The following is a 26116-nucleotide window of genomic DNA, read 5'->3' on the forward strand; positions in this document are numbered from 1 at the left end:
TGTAATTTAATGAAGCCAGCAGCCCAGTCCTACCTCCCAGGAAGGGTGGGGTTCTGCAGAGGAGTTGGGAGGATTGTCACTTTGGTCAACCTGCATCTCCAAGGCCCACATGACTGGAAAGAGCTTCAGGGACATGAACGGGGTCCCTGCCTTTAGCAAACTGCAGTTACATGTGCCAAAAGGGAAAGAAAAGCATCTCTGCTCTTCAGAGAGGCCCACTGTTTGTTAGTGGTTACAGGGAACAAAATGTTCCTTTTATATCTATCTATAGGCTGATTGCTACCTGTTTCTGGCTCTTAACCCTTTAAAGAAAACAACATCACGGTGTTCCTGCCGAACAGCCGAACCCAGCGTCAGGAGGTGGTGACTGGGCCTGTCTAAGCCCGCTCCCAAAAGACTCCCAAGTGCAGTCACACAAACTGAAGACTTTTAAAGCTTAGGTCAATTATTGAATGTTTGGCACTTTATTAAATAAGCTCCAAAACTACACACAAATGAAAGAAGTAAAAACAATAAATAGTTATTCAGCAAAACAGCTCTCTGTAGCAGCCAGCAGCACTGCAGCCCAGGCCTGAGGTACTGCTGTGGCAGGAGGGCTGGAATGCCACGCTCGCTCCCATGGCTCGGTGGGGACACACGTCTACCCCCTCCACTCCAGTTTCCAGAACAGGCGACCTCTCATTCATTACCATCCATTACCCATTTCTTTTATATACATGAAACACACTGCAGAGTATATACTAATAAGCCAAGAGCTTTATTGATGCAGCAGGCACTTTACAATGAACCCAAGAGAGCCCGCCGCCTTTGGGAGGTCGGGATGTCTGTACAAACCCTTGGGGGTTTTCCACTTCAACAAAAACCAAGCTCTCCCTTTTTTACCACACCCCTTGAATCTGCACCTGCCCAAGTCATCCTTCCCCGCTTTTACACAGGCAGTGCACAGAGGTACACCTGACCAATGCGGGCCAGCCACTCTGGTAGACAGTCACAATGTCAGTTCTGCATTACTTGTGGACAAAGGCATAGACTATCAGATCCTGCAAAGGATTTAGGAAACAGTAAGACGATTTCTCCCTCCACCTTGAAAATAAAATACACTTTAGCGGATGCATGTCCTGAAATAGTTTACTTGGGAGTTCTGAGGAAGATGGTCCATTGTCAATCCCTTCTTCAACAGCCTGTGCATCCAAAATTCTTCTCAAGGTAACATGAGTCTTTTTTTTTTTTTTAAACAGTCTTTCTTGCTGTAAGAACTCTTATAATGGAGCCTAGTCCTCCTACTGCTAATGCCTGTAGGGGCAGGAAAAGAAAAGGTGTCAGTTGAGATTTGGTTGGACAAGGGGAGCCTAGCTTGCCAGGGAAGATGGGACCATGCGCTCCTGACCATGTCATAGACCTTCTGAAAAAGGATTCCCACGAGAGCACGGTTAAGAGGTGCCAACAGCGTCCACATTCAGGGGATGGAGCCCTGTCCTGGAACAAAGGGTTCCCAAGAGCTGCTAGCTCTTGAGGCAGGAGAATTGGGCTTGAGAACATTGTTACCAAGCTCACACAGAGACCCCCAGTTTCCCTTTGACAAGCTCATCATGTCCCAGCCTACAGGCACAGCCGTAGGCACTTAAACAAACACTAGCCCATTAGAGCTGAAACATCAACAGGGCTGAGCACCCAGTTGCCTTAAAGGGACCAGAGAGCCTGGCCTCCATACCACTCAGTTCCCCTGAGCCCCACGACCACCTCCACCCACTAAGCCTAGGAGCTCACCTTCTGGCAGAGCACACCCACCGGCAGGACCAAAGGCCACAGCCCAGCCCCAGGCTGCCCAAGCAACCGATCCCTCAGTAAGGGCCACTCCCTTAAACTCAACAGAGCCTTTCAGGAAGGACACAGGCTTGATGAAAGGCCCTGCTCTTATACTGACCCAAGCAAAGGACAGGCTTCTCATGCTTCAGGTGGATGAAGGCCCTGTTAAAGACACTGCCAAGGTATCTGCCACTGCCCCCTTGGGCCTGGTGAGGCTGAGGCTGGAGCAGGAAGCCCTCAGAGCTAATGGGAGGGCTCAGCCTGAATCTAAGACCCACAACCACCACCTCCACAAGCCCAAAGAAAGTATTACAAAGTCCCAGCCACCAGCAAGCCTGCCTCTACCTTACCACGCCAAGTCACCTGCCCCCATGCCTGCCCGGCGCAAACCAGCAGCTAAAGCAACGGCGATTACCAGAGACGGCAGATCCCTACCAGGTGCTTCCCTGGGAGAGGTTAAGTGCTCAGATGTCCCAGGTTGCTTGAGGCATGGCCCCTTATTCTCACATGCCTATCAGACTGTCCTTTGTTTGTTTGGGATGGCCTGGCCTGCTGATTTGAACCCTGGGGTTGGGGTGACTCAGTGGGCTGCCTGATGTTCACATACCTTTTCATGCCACTGGAGTAACACTGCACTGCTATTTTCTGTGGGCTTCTCAAACCCTTTATAAATGTACTTCATGAGCAAGTCAATGCCATTTCTGTCCAGTGACTGCACAGCCTGCTCAATTTCGCTGCTCTTAAAATTTGTAAGCACTTTCAGCACCACGCCCTGGGCCCGTTCCTACAGAGGAAAGAGAAAGGGAGTGAGGCCTAGAGCCATGGCCCAGGCATATCCACATCCTGCACTGCAGGCTCAGAAACACCAAACCAAGTAGTCAGAACTTATTAGAAACACTGCCCAATTTCTAATTCATTTGGAATGCTTAAGTGAAATTCTTTTATTGATTTAAGTTTCAAAGTATCCCAAAGTATTCAAAGCCAGTAATTTATTCCACTTATTTTGGGGGAAATAAGCAGTTTCCTGGGGAGAAGCATCCCTATTTCTGATGACACCAGCAAGGCCTTAAAACTCTACAGGATCATGGGCTTCCCTGGTGGTGCAGTGGTTGAGAGTCCACCTGCCAATGCAGGGGACACGGGTTTGTGCCCCGGTCCGGGAGGATCCCACATGCCGCGGAGCGGCTGGGCCCGTGAGCCACGGCCGCTGAGCCTGCACGTCCGGAGCCTGTGCTCTGCAACGGGAGAGGCCACAACAGTGAGAGGCCCGCGTACCGCAAAAAAACAAAACAAAATAAAAACAACTCTACAGGATCATAACTGTGGAAATTAAAAAAAAAACAGGTCTACTTGGCTGCACCTTCTGTCTGCGTTCACCCTCAATGGAACAAAGGGGCCATTTTCCTCCGTGTTTGACAGGTGCAGCCATTTATATCAAGATGCCATCAAAAAAAAAGAAGTGCCATCACAAGATGGCAAAACCCCAGCTCCAAAGAGACCCCTTTCCCTGGACCAAATTTTAGACAGTCTCAGCGATGAGCTTTTAGACAACGTAACCGGTACAGTCTGCACAACCGTATGGTCTCACCTAGTTTTTACGAGGCAGGAAATCCTAAAAGGACTGAAAATCCTTATGCAAATAAAGCTTATTCAATAGCTTATAAAAGCATAACCACTGCTAAGTCCCACATGGCAAGCTAATTTATAACTTTGCTCATCAGGAAGGGCTGGGCTGACTTCTCACCCCATGAGGCCTCGGGGAAGAGTGAACGTTTCTTTGGGGAGTGTTTACTATGAACACTGACAGCTTTGGGTGTTAGGAGCGCCAGGAGGCTTCCGTGGAAACACTGCCCGGTGCCAACTCACTTCCTTGGTAGATACTCACCAATGCAGAGATGAAACAGATGCTGTCCAGAGTCCCAGGGAGCTCACACTGGACAATCACAGCCCTGGTCCCAACACCCACCCAGCAGAGCTGCAGTTCAACCCCCTTTACCTTCACAGCTTGATTCTTGGTGTTGACGGGAGAGTTCCGCAAGGCTGCATGAAACGCCCGAAGCATGTCCCCTGTGCAGCAGCACCAGTTAAGGATGGCTAGGCTCTAGCACGTTCATGCTTTTATTAACGAACTCATTTCAAAAAGAGCTCAAGAGAGTGGAGTCAAATGGCATCTATCCACATCCACCCGCCTCCCACTGTGGCCTCCCGGTGGGCACAGCCAGTTCAGAGGGTAGCCTACAGGCTCTCCTGAGCCACATGGAGGGTGGGTGGGGCATCTCTGCCAAACCTGCAAACCCCTCCTCTGCCGGCCCCGAAACCTTCCCCTTCAAAGCAAGTTTGGACGCGGACTCGCTCCCTCCCGGGAAGGGAGCAGCAAAGCAACCGCCCCTGCAGGGTAACTTGCAGCAAAATCTGACTGAGCTGATTTGCACTTACTTGGCACCCTATCTGCCCTACTGGACCCTCACGACCACCGAGTAAGGTTATCATTTTCATCTTCTCATTCTCAAAAGGGAAGAACAAAGGCACAAATGGAGGTCTCCTAACTCTTAATCCAATGTGTTCTATCAGTTAAACTATTAAAGAAATTAAGATGTGCTAAAACTTTTATCCTCCAAGACCTACCCAAGTCAGTGAGGTCCCAACTGGGGGAAATTTAACAATCTAAAAGAACCTTTTGCCAACAAAATGAATCAATCCTCCCCTCCTTGCTCCCCAAACCTTAGCTGGAGTCCTGACATAATCTTTGCTGAGCTCTGAATAGCCAGTGCTCAAAAGAAAATTACAATCTGGGTTAGGTCCCCAAAGGTGACACCTATTTTAAACTGAATTACATCAGTTGACTTTCATTTCCTCATCTGAAACACTGGCTTCAGCCAAAAAGCTTCAAAAATAGAACAAGAAATGGCTTCCGCCCAATCGGGTCTCTACTCCTGTTCATGCAGGGATACCCATGTGTGAACAGCCAGAACCTCCCAAGCAAAGCCGAGTCCCCGGTCTTCCCTAGTGTGGCCTCCATCTTGACTGAGCTGGGCCCACACACCCAGGGAGCCACCCCTGTGGAGCTCCCTAGCACCCTGCTGGGCTCTGATCCACCTTCCAATCTGAGAGGCAGCCCACTCTCCCACACCCCTGTATCTGTCAGCTTTGGGACTCCTTTTTCCCAGCCTGGTTAGGGCCAGTGTGATTATCAGCCACAGATAATTTCTACCTCAGAACTCTTTTCGAATTTGACATCCCAGAGCAATAGGCAGAGTCCCAGAGGCTTCAGAGGAAATGAAGGCTGGCGCTCGCTCTTCACTAACCAGCACGGTTGGGAAACAAAATATTTCAGAAGATGAATGGGTAAGGGTAGGATAACTAGTCCACAGGGGCAAAAAGAGTCACTGCTTTAGAGTTAATCTCTCTGCAGCACCCCTCTACCAAACATTCACTATAGGTGTTGATAGGTAGGAGGCCTTCAGCAGCTGGGGAGAACTGGGGAGTAGGGAGGGGCATACCATTTATCAAGCTGGCCTCTGTCTCAGCTGGTTTTAGACTCTTCCAGAGAACAGGCTGTGGAGGCCAAGGAACTGAGCCCAGCCCCTGGTCTCCTCTCGATCAGGGTTTCTCAACCACAGCACTACGACTGACATTTTAGACCAGATGACTGATGTGGGGTCTGTCCTGTGCATGCATGGTACAATATTTAGCAGCATCTCTGGCCTCTATGCACTAGATCCCAGTAGCACTCCCTCCCACCCCCCAAGTTGTGACAAACAAAGTATCTCCAAACATCGACAAATTTCCTCAAAGGGAGGAGACTGCAAAATCATTCAAAACTACCGCTCTGGACAGATCCCCCTCCAGAGGACCAGAAGGTGCCTCAGCAAGGAAGAAAAAGAGCCAATTCTTTAAAATCCTTACAAGGTCTCAGATCCTGTGCCCAGGTGTTTTCACATGTCATCTCATCACTGCTAACAGTTCTTTGTGACAAGAATCATTATTCTGATTTTAAAGGCAATGAATCTGAGGCTCAGAGAAGGAAAATGATGTGTTCAAGGTCACAAAGCTAAGCTGTCCAGCTGGCCTTCAAACCCAAGGATGCCTGACTCCAAAGCCAAACTCTTTCTACAATCCCCTGCTGCCACTCCACCCACAGGCCCAAGATGCATGTCCAGGACACTTACTGTATGTCCAGCACTGTGCTAAAGCCTTCTGGGATGTTGTCCAGTGATGGTCCCATGGAACCTATAAGCCCAGCTTGGTTCTCCTCCTTTTAACACAGGAGGATACTGAGGTTCAGAGAGTGTAAGTGACCTATTCAAAGTCACACAGCTACAGAAGACTGAGTCGGGTCTGTGTGGATGCACAGCCCACGCTCTATTTCATGTGTGTGATCTCCCACCATGACTCGCTTCCCTATACAGTACTAGGACAGGCCTACTCCCTACATCCCCTCACTCCAATCAACCAACCCCTATCCCTACTCCCCTCGCCTCTGTTCTAAGACTCCTAGAAGCCCTTTCTATAGTTTAATAATGTAACATAAATCCAAGACCTGGCACATGGTAGGGACTCAGCAAATATTAGCTCCTTCCTCCTTCCTTCCTGGGCCCCACATTTGCCAGGATTTCAGTTCTCATTTGCTAACCTCCCTTTCCCCAATCCCAAGAGGTACACTCTCCATGGTAACAAGGTTTCTGACACTGTCATTAGTGGAGAAACTACCATCCCCTGATGTGCTAAGCCTAGGTCTCCAAGCAGCCTCAAGGAATCTATCATGTGAGGAGCGTACCAAGAGATGACCTTCAACAAGTCTCTGCAGCACCAAGGCCAAGACAGCAGATAACCGGACCTTGCCCTCCCCTTTTGTGGATGGTCTGGGCCACAGGCCTGACGCTGGAGTCCTTTCAGCAATGCCTGCCCATGAGCCAGGTTCTACACCAGACTGCAGAATCACCCTTCCCTCATGGGGGCCCTTCTCATGGCCCCATTTCACCAATGGGGTAAGCAGGGTGACCCTGATGGGGCAGGAAATACAAGTTTGAATCACCACCTTTGAAAACACATTTCTGTTCAAACAAAGAAAGTCTGGAGGTTTTTGTTTCAAAGGCACATTGGAGGAACACTGTAGGACTCCTCCCAAAGGCAGTCTATGGGCTCGACTTCCCAAGCTGAGTCAACTGATTAAACACCCAGAACCTGATTTATATACAGTACAGCATGAGCCTCCAACCCTGCCCTGGCCAGTGCGGGGGAGGGGTAGGCACTTCCTGTAACACCATTTGAATAAAGAAAAATCCTTCCTGTAAGAATAAGTCAGTTTCCTGTGCTCAAACTGCTACGGGACCAAGCAGGCTGTGACAGCCAACTCTATTTTTAATCTTGTTTTCTAAATGCTTGTTTTCTGTGACCACAGAACAGTCATTTCCAGTCGTGGGGCTCTACTTTTACATCTCACTTTATGCTGTTTTTTCTTAGCTCTAAACGACTAGTTTTTTCCACTGCTTCCTGCACAAGAAGCCTATGCGGGGTGGGGGGGGGGGCAAAACTCACTTGTTGAACGTGGCTGAGACCATCGAGGTCCAAAGCCCAATGAATGGTCATAACTAAGAATAGGTGAGGAAGAGTGGCATTAAGCCGCAGGGTCAGAATGATTCTGGGGTGGGAGGTGCGATCTCAAACCTCAGGGCTGGACTAAGAAGGCTGCAGCCTTGGCCCCCCCCATGGGGCCTTTCTTCCCCGCAGCCATCCACCCACCTATTTTCAGGTGGTGCTGCAATCCGGCCCGAGAGGACTGTGCCTGGGAGCCGCCCTGGCCGCTCAATTACTCAGCGGTGGCTCACCTCGGCGCCTCCCGCCGATCATGCCCGAGTATAGACCCGTTTCCCGCATGGGAGGGATGGAGTGATCGGGCGCCCAAGGGCCAGCCTGAGGGCGTGGGGAGGCAAGGGGGAAGAAAGGGGAGAGGTCTCGTGCAAGAGTGAGGGGCCTACGAGCCGGAGGCCCCCTCCGGCACGCTCTTGGGGCCGCCGAGCAGGCCGGCCCACCAGGATCCGGGGGCCGCGTGGGGCCACGCTTTTGAGGGAGGCTCCGAGGGCTCCGGCCGGGGACAAGGAGAGTGGGGAGGCCGGGTCAGAGGGAAGTGGGGATGTGTGGCCCGAGGAGAGCCAGGTCGGAAGGGAGTCGGGAGACTGACCTGAGGGGTCCGGGCCTGAGAGGAGTGGGGAGGTCGGCCTGAAGGGCCGGAGCCGGGGATGAGGGAAGTGGGAAGGCCGGGCCAAAGGGGAGTCCGGGCCGCCGCGCGGGAGAAGGATATTGCCGCAGGAGCCCGTCCACCTCGCTAGGATCCGGGCCTGGCTCGGCCGCCGCCGCCGCCGCCTCCTCCTGTTCGTCCACGAATTTGTTCTCGTCAAACTCGTCGATGTCCACCCGACGGAAGCGCGAGGACAGCGTGTTCCGGGCCATGGCGGGGGCTTGGCGCCCGCTCAGGCAGCTACGCTCCAGGAAAGACCCCCACTCTACTCCGCTCGGAACCGGCTCCGGCTCGGGGGCGGGAAGCTGCCACCCGGCACCTCCTCCACCTCCTCCGCGCGCAGCCGCCGCCGCCCGCCCACTTCCGGCCCACGCCGGAACCGGAAGTGCAGGTGGGAGGGAGGGGTGGGGCGCGTCGGGAAGCGCCGGGAAAGAGGCCTGTGGATCTCCGAGGGACTCCTGGCTTCACGGAGGTAAAGTCTTCCCGTCTGAGGAGCAGGCGTCCAGTCCCGCACAGGCCTAGCACGTGGACGGCATAACTGCGCACTTCGGCTTCGCTCCTGCACCCGAGGGGGCCGGGGCGGGCACACTCGCCGACTCCGGGTGTCATCTCTGCCCAGACTGAGGGGGCACGGGGCCCCCAGGATAAGGCGCCCGGCTCGGCCTGTCGAGTGCCGGGCAGGCTTCTTAGAGAAGAAACCTTCGAGCTGAGGCCTGAGGGATGAGTAGTAATTCTTGTGCCCCGGGGAGTGACCTGGGGTGGGAGAACCTAATTCTCGGATTATAGGAGCTTTGGACGCCACCCCACTGAGCTCAGTGGAGGTTGCGTCTGCCTTATTGTTGTAGTGACCGTATTGTTAATGGGCTGGCAGACTTTAAAGACGTTTAAAGTGTATCCAGGGTGCTGACAAGACAATGAAGACATTTGGGTTTGAGCGGGCGGCGGCCCCGCGTCTGTAGCAGTCACCTTGACCGGGTGTGTAGGGGGCGGGGATAGGGGGATGACCCCGTGGCCACCATCCTGGCAGGAAGGGCAAGGTCCTCGGGGGCTGAGATATCTTGCCTGGCTGGAGAGGAATATCCTGGTAGGAAGCGAACCCCCAGAGTCTGAGATGGGTAGACATAGGGCAGAGTCAAGGACAACATTGTAGTGCCAAGATTAGGTGCCTGGGCTGTTGCTTGAGGGGTTCTATCAATGAGACTTAGCCTGAGACTACATTGGGTCTTTGTTTTCATATAATAGTTTTCCTTTTAATAAAGACCAGTAGAAGTTAATGAGATGTGACTCGTTTTCATTGCTTCGAATACTTCCCATTGAACTGTGTCTACAGATCAAAAAAATATTGTCAGACTAGGATGCTACCTAATCTTGGGTGCTAAAGATAGACTCCTACAGGTGCTAAATAAAAGTATCAGGTGGCTTCCCTGGTGGCGTAGTGGTTGAGAGTCCGCCTGCTGATGCAGGGGATACGGGTTCGTGCCCCGGTCCGGGAAGATCCCACATGCCGCGGAGCAGCTGGGCCCGTGAGCCATGGCCGCTGAGCCTGCGCGTCCGGAGCCTGTGCTCTGCGACGGGAGAGGCCCCAACGGTGAGAGGCCCGCGTACCGCAAAAAAAAAAAAAAAAAAAAAGTATCAGGGGTCCTGGAAGACCTGCCTATCAGCTCCATACCTTGGAAGAAATCTGTGTGACCTAGGGAGGCCACAAGACAACAGAAATTCATATCCCCAGAACATCCTGATCAGAAGGAATTTTAAACCAAAATGCCCGTTTTACAAGTAAGGAAATAGCCCCCAAATAAACTGGTGAATGAAATAATGTCACTGTTTATGACCGTGGATCTCCATTCCAGTCAAGGGGGCAGAATTAAAAATTCACACTATGTCAGGGATGACTGTATTCTGAGGAGAAGAAAAAAACAGCATGCAGTTTCTGAGAGTGACTCAGATAAAGTGGTCAAGAGAAGTGTCCCCGAGGAGGTGACGCTGATCAAGGACCTGCAGGAAGTGAAGGAGGGAGCCGAGCAAAGGCTCAAAGACAGGGCAGGCTTGGTGTATTCCAGAAACAGCAAGGCCATACTGGAGCAGAAGAGTGAGAAGAAATGAGATGGAAGGGAGGTGGGGGGGAGGGGCGGGTGCTGTAGAGCTTTGTAGGCTGAGGAAAGGATGTGGTCTTAACTGAGGACAGCCCTGGAAATTCTGGGCAGAGCAGTGACATGATCTGACTTGAAAAGTGTCCCTCAAATGTGTATTGAGAACACATGGGAGCCTGAGCCAAAGTAGGTGATTTAAGAAGTGACATCAATGGTCCAGGTGACAGGCAATGGCAGCTCAGGCCAGGCAGGTGCCAGTAACAGTGGTGGGAAGAGGTTGGGTATTTTGAAGAAAGAGGCTGCAGAATTTGGGAGTGGGTTGGTTGTGGCATGTAAGAGAAACAGGGTAGTCATAGGTGACTTCAAGTTCAGAAAAGATGTACACAATCATTACCTTTAATAGAACTGTAAGCATTTGGAAAATATGATAGTCAAGTCCCTGTGCACCATTCAACTTCCATTTAAGACTAATCCATGCCAAGAATGTCCTCTGCTCTCTCTTCTCCACCTCCCTCCACTTCCTGGAAGCATGCCTCCCGGTGATCTTGGGCAAAGCTGATTAATTCAGTTCATCCAACAAGCATCCATATGCTGGGCCTGGAGATGAGAAAAACCAAACCAGGTGTCAGCCATGGTTCTGACCCCTGGAGAACTTCCAGGCTGGCTGTGGAGATAGATACATAAATTTATTTTAATTCAGTATGTTTGGGGCTAAAGAGAGGATTGCCCAGAAAGCTCTGCACACAAGGGCCGTCTGTGTCCCAACTTAGTCCAAGGCTACTATCCATTAACGGAAACCCATAAGGGGATGGGAGAAGGCTTCCTGGAGGAAACACGTGACAGCAGCAAGGGGCCAACCTGGCTTTAACTAGAGCTCTAACGTGTGGGTGTGCCTTTGTTAAGGGCAATGGAGTGACACTAGAGCACAGATTCATGCTTGCTGGTTGGGGCAACAATGCAACCGTCCAGTCAGAAAGCCTGAGCACTTTCCCTTGTGAAATCCGCCTTTTAACTTTCAGGTCATCTCAAGTGTTCATTCAACTGGGAATATTGATGGTGATGATATTTTGAGCGCTTGTTATGCATCAGGTGTTTTGTTTTGTTGGCCGTGCCCCACGGCATGTGGGATCTTAGTTCCCCGACCAGGGATGGAACCTCTGCCTCCTACATTAGAACTTCAGTCTTAACCACTGGACCGCCAGGGAAGTCCTGCATCAGGTCTTGTGCTAAGAGTTTTACATGTTATCTTCCTGATCCTTATAAATACCCCATATCACAGGTGAGAAAACTAAGACTCAGGGAGGGGAAGGGAGAGTCAGCTAGCACCAGGCAACAGGATAAGAATTTGAAACCGGGTCAGGTTCACTAAGAAAAGGCCATGAATGTTTCCCCTAACGCATGCTGTCTCCACTAGAATTTTTTTGCAGTTGGATTATAGTTGTCTGACCCCGCCCTTCCCCGCCCACCTTGGACTTTAAATTCCTCCAAGGCAGAGGCCATGTTAATTCATCTTTGAAAACCCTCAACCTTCATACTCTGTACCCCCGGAACACCGGCGCCCAGCACGGAGTAGCACAAACTGGGCGACCTGCAAAGGTTTGCCAAATCAATGAATGAATGAATAAATGAATGGATGAATCCGAGTCCTTACTAGTCCAGTAAATTGCCGCCACCCCAGGCTTCGACTTCCCCACAGCTCTGCTCTGGGCAATACACCGAACCCAAGTATTCTCCAGAGCGCGGGAAGAAGACGCGGGCACTGCTGGGCGGGTCTCCGGCTCCTCGGGGCGGGGCTCGGCGGGCCGGACCACAGCTTTCCTCGCGCGTGGGTGAGGCGGCAGGGGCGGAGCCAGGGCTCCCCCGCCCGCGTTATTGACCACGCCCGCCGCCACCCGGCTGTAGTTGTGGAGGTCAGCCCCACCCCTTCCTCTTTCCCTCCGAGAAGGCGGCGGAGGCCGACTCTACAGTCATGGTGAGTGTAGGACAATCGGGCACCATCCGCGCGCTGTGCGGCTCAGGAGCTGGGGTGGGGGTCGCGTGGCGAATCCTGAGAGCCCATCTACCAACCCGGCCTGTGGGAGGCCCTGCGTAATGGCCTAGCGCCGCCCCAGCCGGCCCCTCGCTTTCTCCCCACGTAGGCCTAGACCAGGAGAGGTACGCGCGCTCTGCCGGGACCTCCGTCTTTCCCCCTGCGGAATGGGGGTAGTGGCCCAGCCTCGCAGCAGGCCTGGGCGAGGGCGCGCCTGCTGCGGCCTGGGTTGCCCTGCCCAAGGCACGGTAGTGCTGGGCCTCCAGCGCGCTCCTGGCCCAGGGCGAGGCGCGCGCCCTCCAGGGACTGGTTACGACGCAGGTGGAGGGGACGATGGCCGGTGGAAGCCTCGGTAAGTGGCCGAGGGGGAGACGGCCCCGCTGGGTGTTTGACCCAGACCCTTTCTTTCGGTCAGGCCAAGATTAAGGCTCGAGACCTTCGCGGCAAGAAGAAGGAGGAGCTGCTGAAACAGCTGGAGGACCTGAAAGTGGAGCTGTCCCAGCTACGCGTGGCTAAAGTAACAGGCGGCGCGGCTTCCAAACTCTCCAAGATGTAAGTGACGGGAGGCCAGACTACGGCCCTCTGGGCGTGGGGGGTACATATGCGTCGGGAACATTTGTGGATTTTCGAAGTTCGCTTAAGGAGGTGTCCGTTTAAGTGCCCATTCCATGCATCCGTGGGTCGGAATGTCGTGCCCTTCCTAGCCAGCCTCTCTAGGCTCCCCTTGCTCATGCCCAGGTGCGTGGTGACCTGCCCTTGACCTGTGGTCCTTTTGCCTGGAGTAACCTCCTTCAACTTCTCTGGCTGGAGAAAGAAGTGGGTGTCCCTGAAGACTCATTTTAATGGTACCTTCGAACGTCTCATTGATCCCTTTCTCCTACCTCCCACCAGCATTTGGATTTTTTTCCGCACCCCCCCTCACTTGGTTGAGGGACCCCTTGCACCCCTTACTTGAGTTGTAGTGTAACTTACTGATGTACGTGGAGCAAGAGTCAAGATTTGTGAAAGGAGCGTGGATTTGCAGTTAGTCAACCTGGGCATAAATTCCGCTTCTGCCACATCCTACTTGGCGGGTAGATTGGCTCACCACCCAGGTTTTTCTTTCCTCTTTTATAAAATGGGCACCCAGTAATATTCCTGTGGTGGTGCATGCTGAATCCTCAAGACTGTGTTTACCAGTCATTTACTAAGCAGCACTCATATTCAACATGACTGCAAATTCACTTATCCCCAGCCTGTTCCTGTCTTCAGCCTTGTCCCCTCCCCAGTGGCCCCTCCTGTGACTCCCTAAGCAGCTTGCAGCATGATTCCCTCCAGTCAGCTCATTCAGATTGGCATTGGTTAGGTCGTTTAGCTGATGGGCATTGGTTAGGTCGTCTTCATAGCCCTCAGGATATATGGCCTGGGATGGGAGATCTTTCCTGATCTGCCCTTCACCTCTCCTCATTAAGCCTCCTCAGTGAACACTTCACAACTCTTCGAAAGCACTGGATGTGCCAGCCGTTCCATGTCCCCAGTCCTGGGATACTCATCTATTGTCTCTCTTCCCTCCAGAACACCTTCCTCCTGGGCTGGGTTAGGTACCTCCTGGGTGAATGTGGGTGAGCTGATGGGGAATGCCCCTGCCCTATGACATCTGGGTCAGGCCCTGAAATAGATACCTTGAGGAGTGCTGTGTGTCTTCCCCATCTTGATCAATGTCTCTGTTTTGTAGCCGTGTTGTTCGCAAATCCATCGCCCGTGTACTCACCGTCATTAACCAGACTCAGAAAGAGAACCTCAGGAAATTCTATAAGGTTAGTGGCTAAGGGACGGTGGTGCTTGGCTAGAGGAGCAGTATGGCAAGCTTCTGCTGGGGTGCTTGGGACTGGGCTTTCTAGAGACTTCTCAGCTTGTGGATGTGTTCGCCTTCTTACTAGCGTATGGCATGCAGACTGCATTTCCTTGGGGCTGCAGTTGTCAAGAAATCAAAGATGTGGGAGTCTGGCTGGAGATGGGTTTTGAATAAAACCTCACCAGCTGAGTTTGGGCAGTCTTGTTTAAATGTTTTAATGGTCTTGCTAGCACTGTCAGTCACTGCCAAGCATCTGGTATCCTCATTTTTCAAATGATGATCTCAACGCTTAGAGAGGTTAAGTTCCCCAGTGCCACCTACAGTAAATGGATTAGGCCTAGGTTCCAAACCATGTCTTGGTAAGGGTGGATTGAGTGCTTCCTGGAGATTTTCCACAGGTGCCTGCCCCTCACTCAGCCTAGAATTTTTATAATCATTTTTTGCTTGTGCCTAAAACTAGTGTTGTCAGGGTTCAAGCTATGAAGTGGAACCAGTAGGAGATTTTATATACTGTGTATGCACACATTTGGTTTATTACAAGAAAATGGCTTGTATGATGGTGGGGTGCATACTTGTTGGGAAGAGAGGATCTGTGAGCAAGCTGGAGCTCAAGGTTTGGTTGAAGCTGCTGCCCTCAGGTGGATTTCTTGGGGAAAGCCACAGCCCTGCCTTTAAGGCCTTTCAACTGTGATCAGGCCCACCCAGGTTACTCTGGATAATCTCTTAATTAAAGCTGACTGATTAGGGGCTTTGATAGCATCTGCAGAATGGCTTCATATCAATACCCAAATTAGTGTTTGAATGACTGGAGGGTTTGACACATCAAAAAAGTCATCACGGTGTGCCGGGGCTAGCTGCCCAGGGGACAACAGCATGTGGGGGGAGGGTTGCTGCCACCCCTGGACGTGTGTGCATTTGTTTGGAGGAACGTATTCTGAGAATTGGGTCTGGAGCGTTCATCAGGCTCTGAGGGGACCATGTAGAGTTGTGGCCTGGAAAAATTGCCTTCATGACCATCCAGTGAGTACACTCCCCCAAACAGCCAGGCAGGACTCCTGGAGATAGAGGTAAGGTCTCTATGAGAGATGTTGATGTTCGATACAGTAACCTCTGGCCATGAGTGCCTATTAAGTGCTTATGTGGCCACAGTGACTGAAGGATGTAAACAGTGTGTGTGGCTAGTGGCCACTCTTGGACACCAGAGCTCTAAGGTGCTTGGTAAGTTGGAAACAGATGAAGCCCTGACCTGTACCAACTGATATGACGGATATGGGTGGACAGACATTCATGCTTCCAGGTCCCCCCACAGAGCTTGCCCTCATCTCCTGCTTAGCTTTTTCCCTGCAGTTCTCTGCACTGAGGCTGTTCATGACCTGAACCCCGCTTAGCTCACATACGCCTGCCATGTGCCTACCCCTCCAGGCTGTTGGCAGCTCCCAGCCTGAGCTGTCACTTTTCAGGGCTTTTGTGCCCACTCTGGTTTCTCTTGCAGTTGACGTACCCGTTGCTTTCAAGGCTGTTGTCAGTCATTTAGGTGAAACCTTCCTTAATCTCTTTCCTCCTCCACACTGATGCACCACTTGTTCTCCGTTTTCCACTGTGCTGGGAGCTCCTTGAGCAGGGAGCAGGTCTCATTTGTAGCTAAACCAGCACCCAGCACAGGGCCTCAAACTGAAGAGGCCCCAGGGGACCTTTGCAGAACAAAGGGGACCATGAGAGCTGCCTTAGCCTAGACTCCTCACTGAGGAGGAAGTGGGTCGGGAACGAGTGGGAGCAGAGATGGAGAGACAATGCCCTGAGAAAGGTCTAGGAGCAGGAGCCAAATCAGGAAGGGGGCCTTGGCCACTCATAGCAGGATGGTCTCGGCCGAGCAAGGTCTTCCCTCTGAGATGCATGTGTTCGGTGGGAATGTCACCACAGGTACCTGGTAGGTCCTTCAGATAAATTAAGCACCAGCTTAAGCTGCACATCTCACCCTCCCGTACACACACACATAATTTAAGCCAAGATAACAGGAAATGTCCCCAGGACTCGGTGGGTACCAGACATCTCTTGCTGGGTTGGGGTGTGACGTTGACTGCATGGCTGGCAATCTGGTGGAAAGAGCACCAAGTAGGGAGTGGGTTGACTTGGGTGTGCACCCCAAGTTCCACTACAGCTTCACTGAGATTTGGGCAAAATTACTTCCTAGCCCAGCAAATCAATATACTTAAAGAAAATGAGGACAGTCCTTCCCAGCCTTGAACTTGGGGGAATTAAAGAGCTAGGAAGCAAAGTATGGCCTGGCAACACTTGAGTCTCCAGTCCCCTCCTGGGCTGGGTGTCCTACAGCTCCTCACGCTTGCATCTCCCCAGGCACATCCCAGCATCTCAGTTCCGACTCTGTGGCTTCCTTAGCTACCGCAGTAGCTCCCAAACCCTGGTCCTCATGTTCCCCCACTCCCCCTCACCCAGGGCAAGAAGTACAAGCCCCTGGATCTGCGGCCCAAGAAAACGCGTGCCATGCGCCGCCGGCTCAACAAACACGAAGAGAACCTGAAGACCAAGAAGCAGCAGCGGAAGGAGCGGCTGTACCCACTCCGGAAGTATGCGGTCAAGGCCTGAACATCCAGGTGTCAATAAAACAAACAAACTGGCTGGTGTTGCTTTGTGTTTATAGGGGTTTCTACTAAGTGCCGGAGAGATGGGCTGGTGCAGCCCTGGTTACAGTTACCGGGTGTCTGATGGATCCCAGCAGGCGGGCCTGCTGCTGTTGGTGGCCCTGGTGGGGGGCCATGGCAGCCCTGGCCACAGGGGCCTGTTGGACACTCTCTTATGGTTATTTTGGTCTTCCTGTGCCCCCTGGGCAGGGAGAAGCAGGGGTGGAAGGTCTTGAGAGCCATAGGTAGTGATGTTCTGTTTGAGCAGCTCTGGGTGATTTGCAGTGAACTTGGAATTTTGCCTAAGCAGCGGCTCCAGACACTAAGGGTTTCCCATCTGGGGTAAAGGCACAGGCGTGGGCCACATCCAGGACTCCCTGCCAAAAGCATGGTATGGGGCTCTGTGGGTGCGGGCCTCCCCTAGCAGGCCTTCCTCTGCACCCTTGTTTGCTGTAGCCACAGACCTTACCTTCAGGGTCTCAATGCTCTTTCCTGTATTGTAGTCCCAGACTTTGACCTGGAAATCAAAACAAGCTGGGGGGTAGGGAAGTCTCATAGGCAAGTCTGGCATCTTTGACAAAATCACACTGGGGTGAGTCTTAGCCAACATGTTAACTTCTTGATCTGGGTTTTGTTGTCTGTGAGGTGTGTTTAACAAGGGCTGCGTAATAGCTGATGCAGAAATTCAGTGCAGTACTTTCCTTTCCCCTGAAGCTGAGTCATAGAAATGTCAGTGCCACTAACATTTGGGCCAGTGCAGACCTTAGTGCCAGGCATTCGGTAAGGAAGTGGTTGGCACCTGGGTCCTGCCCTTGGTAGCCTCTTATTTAGGGCATATAGGGATGTGGACATTTCTGGACATGAGGTGCTGAGGGCTCCGGTAGGGAGGATGTGGGGTAGGAGTTCACAGGAAGGAAGGCCTGATGGGGTGGGGTTACCATGTGGGAGTAGCCAGTGCTGGCCACCTGCAGCCAATCAGGGGAGAAAGCTCTGCTCTTCACCTAGGTGATGTGGTCCTTAAGCTGGACAGGCAGGCTTCCGGTTGAGGGCTTCCAGATGTGGATAGTCTTGTCCCAGGAGCCGGACACCTGGAAAGCAGACAGCTCTAAGCATAGAGGTTTGGGGCCTGCAGACTCTGCCCCCAAAATGGCCTCAAAGAGTGACCCTCAAAGAGTTGTAGTCAGCAAGGGACCACCCTGGAACCTAGGCAACCCAGCCCAATAGGCCAGATGCTGAGTAGCACAGGCAGCTGACGTTGCCACTGTGGCCCTCCAGCTCCTGGTGGAAGATCACTGGAGTCCCTGCCCAAAGGTCCCACATGCGGATGGTGGAATCCCAAGAGCCTGCGGCCTGCAGACAGCCGCCATAAGCGTGGTCCCTCCCGGTTCCTCCACTGGCTAGGCTCACAGAAAGCAGGCACCATCTCACCAAGCCCTGCTGAATCCCCATCTTACAGAGGAGGGGACAGGCTCAGAAGAGCTAAGTCACTGTCAAGGTGTAGAATTCTAACCACTTGTTAGGCCACTGAGGTGGGGCCCGGGCAGAGGTGTGGCTCACCAAGCAGTCTGAGCTGGGTGCGAAGTCACTGCTTGGGACAGTCTCGGTGTCCCACCAAGTGGCGCAGCACCTGGCCTGACTGGAGGAAAGAGCCCAGAGGCTGCGTGCCAGGTTCTCTGCCTCAGGTGAGTCAGACCCAGGCCCTCCTTGTGGGGCTGCCTGGGTAGTGTGATGCAGCATAGGGGTTAGGGGAGGCTTCCCGGGCCTTGGCAAGAGAGGAGGGCAGTACAGGCAGGGGGAATCTCATGGCAGAGGTCTTGAGGCATGAGGGTAGGGAGAGGGGAACTGGGAAGGTAGCTGCAGCCAGATGCAAGGGAATGGGATGCCAGGGGTGGGGAAGACAAACAACCTTTCCCAGTTGGAAAGTGTGGCCACTGTGGACGGTGTGCATCCCTGGATCCCAGGCCTCACTGGCTGCCCCTCCACCTACCTGCACCTCCCAGAGCATCACCTTCTTGTCCCAGCCGCCTGATGCCAGTTGTTTGAGTCAGGGCTGAAGCTGATGGTCTCCACACTTCGCTGGTGACCTTCAGGCACCGGCCAGGGGGCGAGGCAGGGGCGAGGTGGCACAGGACACAGCAGGGTCCGAAAGGGAAACCAGGCCTGGCTGCTTGTCTCCCAGTCCCACCCAGCCCACTCACCCTGTAGGACCTGCAGACACTTGGCTTCTGCTACATCCCACAGGCGGATGGTGCAGTCACAGGAGGTGCTGGCAAAGAGGCAGCCATCGGGGGAGAAGCGGCAGAACCTCACGGGGGCCTAGGTGGGCGGCCGTGGTCAAGGAACGGGGCACTGCGCTCCACCTCTGGCCCTTGCAGTCCAACCCCTGCTAATTTCTTCAGTCTCGTTGCCTACCGCCCCTCTCCTCACTTCTAACCCTCACCCTCCAGCCACTTGGAAAATTCCTGGGCTTCCATGCCTTGGTCTGGAATGCCCAACTCAGTTTGCCTATTTGGAAGATCAATACCCAAATGAAATGCAGACACCTCCCAGAAACTCCTTGACAGCCCAGCGTAGGTTCATTACCCTCTTAGAGCTCCCCAGCCCCTGGACTTTCCCTATTACAACACGAATCAATCTGCCCTATAATTACCAGATTTGTTTTTTCTTGTCTTAATAATCATAAGTTACGTCTACTGAGTTCTTACTGGGTGCCAGGTACTTTGCTTGCATTATCTCATCCTATAGGGTAGCAACTATTATCCCCATTCTGAAGAGGAAATAGGTGCAGAGAAGGTGACATGACTTGAGTTCAATCACAGTCAAAAAAGTGGGTAAACATAGATGGACATTATGCTAAGTGAAATCAGTCACCAAAAGAAATAGTGTGTGATTCCACTTATACCAGGTATTGTACTTAGTCAAAATGGAGACAGAAGGCAGGACAGTGATTGTCAGGGGCTCGGAAAAGGGAGGAATGGGGAGTTTAATGGGTATAGGGTTTCAGTTTTGCAAGATACGAAGAAACTTCTGGAAGCTAGGTGCACAGCAGTGTGAATGTACTTTACTGAACTGTACACTTTAAAATGGTTAATAGGGTATTATGTAGATTTTTAAAGTTTTTTTTTTTTTTAAGTGGTAGGATTTGAGTCCAGGTCTGTTAGAGTCAGAGACTCAGGACCCCAGGGACCAGGTCCTGTCTCCTTGCCCTCCCGCCCCTGCCCTGCCTGGGCTGTCTTGCATGGATGCTCAGCTCAGATGTCAGAGGTCATTGTGGTAGGCTCTGTAGAAAGCCACAACAGGGCCATAGGCCTCAATCTCCCCATCTGGGTGAAGAGCCCCACCTGTGTCTCCACAGCAGCCGCCCGCTCTGGGTCTCCCATCCATATACACAGCCATCCTCGGAGGCTGTGAGCAGCTTCTGGCCATCGGGAGAGAAGGCAGAAGAGTTGACCTGCAAGGAGAGCACAGAAGTCCTATCCTGGGGCAAGAAACACCTTTCTGCTCATCCCTAACCCCAGACTCCTGGGCCAGCCATAAATACTGCCCCAGGAGCCTGGGGTTGGAGCTTGGACTTCAGGCCTCTCTCAACAACCAGAACTCAGGAACCACCCTGCAGGGGAGCCGAGAGCTTGGAGCCCTCTCTGCTGTCCTGTAAGACCAGACCCTGGGGCTTCCTTCCCTGTTGGCACAGTGGTTAAGAATCTGCCTGCCAATGCAGGGCACATGGGTTCGAGCCCTGGTCTGGGAAGATCCTACATGCCACGGAGCAACTAAGACTGTGCGCCACAACTATTGAGCCCTGCGCTCTAGAGCCCGTGAGCCATAACTACTGAGCCCGCGTTCCACAGCTTCTGAAGCCTGCATGCCTAGAGCCTGTGCTCCGCAACAAGAGAAGCCACCACAATGAGAAACCTGCACATCGCAACAAAGAGTAGCACCCGCTGGACGCAACTAAAGAAAACCCGTGCGCGACAACGAAGACTGAACACAGCCAAAACTTAAAAAAAAAGACCAGAACCTGAAGCTCAGAGCGAGCCCTCACTGAAGCCAGAGGCTGGAGCCTTCTGTAGAAGCCAAGAGCCCATTCTAGAGCTGAAGCCCAGAACTAGTTCAAAATCTGCTCTAAGCCCCGAGTTCCCTCTTAAGCCAGAGTCCAAAGAGCATTGGAATCAGCCAGGAGTTTGAGCCCCCTGTGGAACCAGTGCTTAGAATTCTAGAGCCCATTCCGCAACTGGAGCCCAGAGAACACTCGGACTCCCACTACACAGAACCAGAAACCACTTTAAAGCCAAGAAGCTTAAGATCTGGGCAGAGATCTACAGGGCCTCACCTCCCCGCGGTGCTGGCCGAAGAATTTCACTCTCTCCACGGCCAGCGTCCCTGGGGCCCTGCTGTTCATGGGGCCGTGGCCGCCCGCCCCGGCGGCCTGCCGGCCCTACTTAGGACAAGGTGGAGGGGAAGGGGGAAACTGTGTATAAGCGGTCTCCATGGCAATCGGGGCGGGGCGCCCAGCCGCTGTGGGGTCTCTGGGAAACCATGAGTGGAGAGAGCCTGGGAGAGACTGTTGTCAGCCCGGGTGAGGTGGGGCAGCAGCACGCTGGACCGCGGATGGCTCCAAGAAGGGACTTCCCTGCCAGTCGACGGCTGCCAGTCGGACCTTGGGCAGCTCTAGCCGCGGGGCGGAGTGTGGCGCACGGTGGCCGCTAGAGGGCACGCCAGCCCCACACAACCGCGCCTGCCTCTGCAGCTGCACCGAAGTGGTGCACAGTTTGAGACAATCGATCGTTTCCCCATCTGCACAAAGGGGAGGCTCATCCTTGCCCCCCAGGGTTCCAGGCATGACACAAGGTAGGTGCCCATGAGGGCCCAGTCGGGATCCAAGACCCCTTTCCTCCAGGAGTGGACAGTACTGAGGCTGAAGATCTCCCACGGAGAGGGCTGGAAACGATATTCATATCAGCCCTCCAGGATGTGGAGAGCCAGAGGCAGTATGCAAAGCACAGGACATTAAAAAGTGAGGTCACTGTTAACCTTCCTGGCAGCACAGAGTGTGCCATTGGAGGACATGGAGGGAGGCCCCAGGAGCTGTCAAGATCCTTGTTGGATAGTTCAGCTGAAACCCAGAAAGAACAGGACTTGGTTTCAATGTCCATTTTTCAGATGAGGAAACTGAGGCTCCAGGAGGTCGGGGGACTTGCTCAAGGTCACTCAGCCAATAGGAAAAGAATTGGGACCTCATCCCATGTCTGTCTGACCCTGAGGCCTATATCAGAACCACCTGCTGTGAATTCCAGGGGCCTCACAGCACATGAAGTCTGGGAAACAGGCCCTGAGGGGGCAGATTTGGCCCAGTCATCCAGCACCTCCGTGGCAGAGCTGGGGCCAGAATGCAGTCCCCTCCCCACAGTTGGACAGGAGTAGGACTGAGGAGCCCCACTCCCCGACTTGCCAGTGGATTCCAGGCTCCCTGGGGATGGGGCTGGGACAGCTGGGCTTTGGGAGCTTCAAACTCAGGTGTTCCCAGTGGTGATTCACACCCCCTCCTCCCAGACCTCTTTGCCAGAAATGCTTCTCATGGAGATCTGCCGTTCTCCTGCTCTATTTTAGGTCCTAGACAGGCGGGCGAGGGGGCGACAATGGCGGCTTTGAGGCTGCCCCACCCCCATTCTAACTCCCAAAAGGCCCAGGTCTTGGCTCCCCAGGGACCTATCTGGGCCTATGTGGCCACCCATCCCCCCAGCTCGAGGCATGGGTCCTGAACACAGCTCCCCCATAGCTGGCTCCCCAGGCCCTCTCTCCCTTCTGTCTGCTTAGGTGCCCTGCAGCCCATGCCCCAGCCACCTAGCTGCTCCTGCTTTACCTGAAGTGCCCAGAACCGCCTTCCCCAGCGCAGCCTATCACTCCCAGAGTCCCCTGGATAGACCTTGTCCACCAGGCCCAGCGACCACCCAGCCCGTAGCAGTGTAGCTGGGGTTAAAACGTTTCTGCTTGACCCAGGAGTCTGTGGTTGGAATCACCCACCATGAATTCCAGAGCCCTCAGAGACCAAAACATCATGTCCACCTCTCCTGCTTCATTCTGCCCCTGTCCCCTGCCCCATCTTACTCCCTGAACTTATCCACATGGGCTCTTTCTTCTATCCGTCCATCTTCACTCCCACGCTGGGCCTGTGCACACAGTATTTCCCACCTTCTTGGCCTGACACTTACCTTGAGATCTAGCTCCAGTATCACTTCCCCTGGATTGGCCTTCCCTTGCCCAGCTCCCAGACTGAGTCAGAGCTCCTTCCCCAGAGATAGGGCGTTAAAGCCACAGTTCTGGGTTAAACCCAGGTTCTGCCAACTACTAGCTCTGCAACCTTGGGCAAGCTAACTGATCATTCAGTGCCTTGGTTTCCTAATCTCTAAAATGGGAGTGCTGACAGTGGTTGCCTTGTCAAGAGTTGGTGAGATGGTGCCTCTTAATGGTGTGCAGTAAGTGCTCAGAGAATGGTGGGGGGTGGGGCGGTTGGTGACATCCATCTTTGTCACTTTAGGTTAAAATACTTCAAGCTAAAGCTCCGGATGCCCTTTGTCAGGCTCCAGATGCCCTAAGCCATCACCCAAGGGGCCCACAGCGCAGATACACCTCATGATGTAGAGAGGACCTTGTAATCAGGAGCTCTCTGGCTTCATGCCCAGCAGGGGCTGAAAGTATGGCCAGCCCTGGGTTTGGGCAGGGGCTGAACCTGCAGGATGTGTACCATTAAGCAAGGGGAAGGAGTGGGGATGGGTGGGTCACAGTTACGGTGGCAGCAGAAGTATTTCACTGGCTCAGGCTCTGCCCGTGGGATGGAGTCACTCAGTTTCTAGACACTCCAAGAGAGGTTTGGGGGGATATTTTCCACCCTTGACTATCTCTTCATTCTCAGGGAGCCTGCCATATTCTCTCCTCCCTCAGCCCAGACTGCCTGGGGAGGGGGCTCTCTGCTGAATTTGCCCACTCACTCCATCCCCTGAAGGTAACCCACGGTCCTGGGACCAGCTTCGCCTCTCTTCATTTCCTCAAAGTATCTTCCTTCCCAGGCCCCTTGGTTCCCTCTGAAACTGCTATAGGTACACAGCCATTTTAAAGAGAAAACTAGAGATTCAGAAAGGAAAATGACTTGCTCAAGGTCACACAGTTGGAGAGTAGTAGAGCTGAGATTTAAACCCATGTCCAATAACCCCTAGGCCCCCAGCTCATTCCTTGCACCAGACACTCTTTCAGTAAAGCTTGGGGAGGTTGGGGTATGAGCCTCTGCCCCACCCCCAACACACAGCCCTCACCCCTGTGAATGTGATCTCACTACCCTGCAGGATAGCCTATCCCATCAGACTGTTGGAAAGTCCTGGGTGAGTCAGAATCTACCTTACGCTAACACAGTAGAAGATGGGCCCAGGCTGCGTCTGCAATTCCACTCCCAAGGACACATTCAGCACTGTTTGTAGTTCCAGAAGGCTGGAAAGAACCTGAATAGTCAAAGACTGTAGAAATAAATGGTTGTACAGTCAAACAATGAAAGCTACAAAAGTCAGGGAGATGAACAAACTACAGCTCTGCATATCAACATGCAAACATCTGACAAAATGTTCAGCAAAAGGGACTTCCCGGTGGTCCAGTGGTTAAGACTCCAAGCTTGCACTGTGGGGGGCACATGCTCCATCCCTGGTCGGGGAACTAAGATCCCACATCCCACATGCCATGAAGTGCAACCAAATAAAAAATGTTCAGCAAAAAAGCAACATAGCAGAAGACACTATAAGTATGATCCCCCTCATAGAAAAATCAAGACGTGCCAAAGGCAACCTTCCGTTTCTCAGGTATACACCCATATGTACTGAAACTATAAAGAAAAGAATGAGTAACTCCTAAACCTCCAGAGGGGTTAACTGTGGGGAGAGGAAGGAAGGGGATTCAGGGGGCCTTGAAGAGTACTTGCTCCTGGTGATATTTGCGCTTGAAGCTGGGCAGTGGGCACCCAGGTGTTTGTTGGATTATTCTTTAATAACTGGCCTGCCTGTTTGGCCCCTGCCCACCTCTCCTGCCCTCTTCTGGCTTCCTCACCTTCTCCCCCATTCTCTGTCCCCATCACCCCCAGGCCTGAGCAGTTTGGTGGATTACGTGGTGCCAGGGCTAGGATGCGGTTTCCAACAGTGCCCCAGGAAGCAGAGAAGACTCTTGTCGCAAGAGAGCAGAGAGGAGAGAGAGGTGGAGAGTCAGATGCCCTGCTTCCTGTCAGCTTTCCAGCTCCCAGCTCCAGTCCCCGAGGCTGCCATCCTGAAACACACCTGTTTTCTTAGAGTCAATTCCTTATTTTGCTGAGTAAGCTCCAGTGGTTTAGGTTATTTGCCACCCCAAGGGCTTTGATCAAAACATCTCTGTAATTTCCACAGCTGGTCCCCTAATGTTTTGCCAGGGGCATCTTTTCTGGGACTCCCCTGCACGCAGGGATCACCTAAGGGTGATCAACACCCTTGAGTCTCAGTCCTTTCCGCACAACCTTGGCCACCCTTATTGGAATGCACTGTATTTGTCATTGTCCCTCCTAAAGAATGAAGACCAGAACGGGAAACATGCTCTTTGGAGGGACTGACAAGTGCCAAGTTGAAAGGGACTGTCATCTCCAGTTTTCTCCAACTCTAGTAACGCAGCCTGCATTACCAGAGTCATTTGTGTTTTCAACAGCTACATTATTCTGGTGACTCACTGAATTTGCGGTGGGAGCTTTTTCCCATGAACTACTGTACAGTCAACTCTCCCTCCCTGAGCTGGTACTTGCACAATGGATTCTTCGGCAACACGAAAGACCTTACATTACGCTGGTTAAATGTCATCTCTTTGGATCCCATCCAGCAGTCTAGTCTTGAAAGCATTGTAAGTCTGGCTGCCATTGCACAAAGCATTAATTCTGGCGCTGTGGCAGCTGCAAATTTTATGAGTAGGCCTTCTGTATTCTAAATCCAAATTGCGAACATGATGGTCAACGGGACGAGGATAAGGGCAGAGCCCTGTGGTCTGTCACCGGAGATTCTCACTTTTTTTGCACCCATCCACACCCATCACTAATGGTCAGGCTAGGGGAGGACCCCTTGCCTTAGAGATAGATTTGAGTTGAGAGGAGAGCTATGAGCTCCTGCCTCAAGCAGGGGTCTCTGGTTGTAGATGACAGAAACCATCGATGGCCAAAAGGGACCATAGGGGAAGGGGCTGGGTTAAGGGGGAGAAATCAAAGATGGGAAGGACTGTAACACTGCCAGCCAGGGAAGGACAGGAGGCAGAGCAGAGAATCCAGGGTGAAGCCTGGGCACTTCCGGATCTTTGGAGATCATATGATTGGCCCAGCGGGAGTCATGTGCCCACTCCTCAGCCAGGGCAGAGCATCCTGATTGCCCGTCCCAATGAGATCTGGACTTCCACCCCCACCTCCACCCTCCCCTGTTAATCAGTGGGGGTCTCTAG

At 52.9% G+C, this 26116-nt stretch overlaps 3 protein-coding genes across 3 annotated transcripts; 1 reads left to right on the top strand and 2 right to left on the bottom strand.

Annotated features, from left to right (window-relative positions):
* Positions 1 to 734: 734 nt before the first annotated feature.
* On the bottom strand, positions 735 to 8385 carry ARPC5L (actin related protein 2/3 complex subunit 5 like). Its single transcript, XM_032634582.1, has 4 exons — positions 8108 to 8385; positions 3803 to 3875; positions 2414 to 2590; positions 735 to 1293 (listed from the first exon to the last, which is right to left on the bottom strand). Exons 1-4 carry the CDS (start codon positions 8254 to 8256, stop codon positions 1231 to 1233), a joined length of 462 nt encoding a protein of 153 aa, XP_032490473.1. The 5' UTR covers positions 8257 to 8385; the 3' UTR covers positions 735 to 1230.
* Positions 8386 to 12016: 3631 nt separating this feature from the next.
* Positions 12017 to 16634, top strand: RPL35 (ribosomal protein L35). Its single transcript, XM_032636250.1, has 4 exons — positions 12017 to 12106; positions 12579 to 12715; positions 13878 to 13959; positions 16452 to 16634. The coding sequence occupies exons 1-4, from the start codon at positions 12104 to 12106 to the stop codon at positions 16599 to 16601; spliced, it is 372 nt and encodes a 123-aa protein (XP_032492141.1). The 5' UTR covers positions 12017 to 12103; the 3' UTR covers positions 16602 to 16634.
* Positions 16635 to 16938: 304 nt separating this feature from the next.
* Positions 16939 to 21035, bottom strand: WDR38 (WD repeat domain 38). The gene is given in 12 exon segments (XM_032633847.1): positions 16939 to 17013; positions 17106 to 17153; positions 17575 to 17724; positions 17849 to 17986; positions 18194 to 18233; positions 18235 to 18272; positions 18624 to 18676; positions 18679 to 18720; positions 18835 to 18952; positions 19287 to 19305; positions 19978 to 20087; positions 20967 to 21035. Coding segments are annotated over 12 exon segments (900 nt in total).
* Between the last annotated feature and the right edge of the window lie 5081 nt (positions 21036 to 26116).

Source organism: Phocoena sinus, chromosome 6 (assembly GCF_008692025.1).
Source record: "Phocoena sinus isolate mPhoSin1 chromosome 6, mPhoSin1.pri, whole genome shotgun sequence".
NCBI lineage: Eukaryota > Metazoa > Chordata > Mammalia > Artiodactyla > Phocoenidae > Phocoena > Phocoena sinus.

What these genes read in the sequence shown, in the direction of transcription:
- RPL35 (XM_032636250.1), top strand. An exon ending in GCTTCCAAACTCTCCAAGAT is followed by an intron (nt 12,716 to 13,877) that starts GTAAGTGACGGG and finishes TCTGTTTTGTAG; the next exon opens with CCGTGTTGTTCGCAAATCCA. An exon ending in ACCTCAGGAAATTCTATAAG is followed by an intron (nt 13,960 to 16,451) that starts GTTAGTGGCTAA and finishes CCCCTCACCCAG; the next exon opens with GGCAAGAAGTACAAGCCCCT.
- ARPC5L (XM_032634582.1), bottom strand. Translation starts at nt 8,256, where the DNA reads ATGGCCCGGAACACGCTGTCCTCGCGCTTCCGTCGGGTGGACATCGAC. An exon ending in GTGGACGGGCTCCTGCGGCA is followed by an intron (nt 3,876 to 8,107) that starts ATATCCTTCTCC and finishes GTGCTGCTGCAC; the next exon opens with AGGGGACATGCTTCGGGCGT. An exon ending in TACTCCAGTGGCATGAAAAG is followed by an intron (nt 1,294 to 2,413) that starts GTATGTGAACAT and finishes CTGCCCCTACAG; the next exon opens with GCATTAGCAGTAGGAGGACT.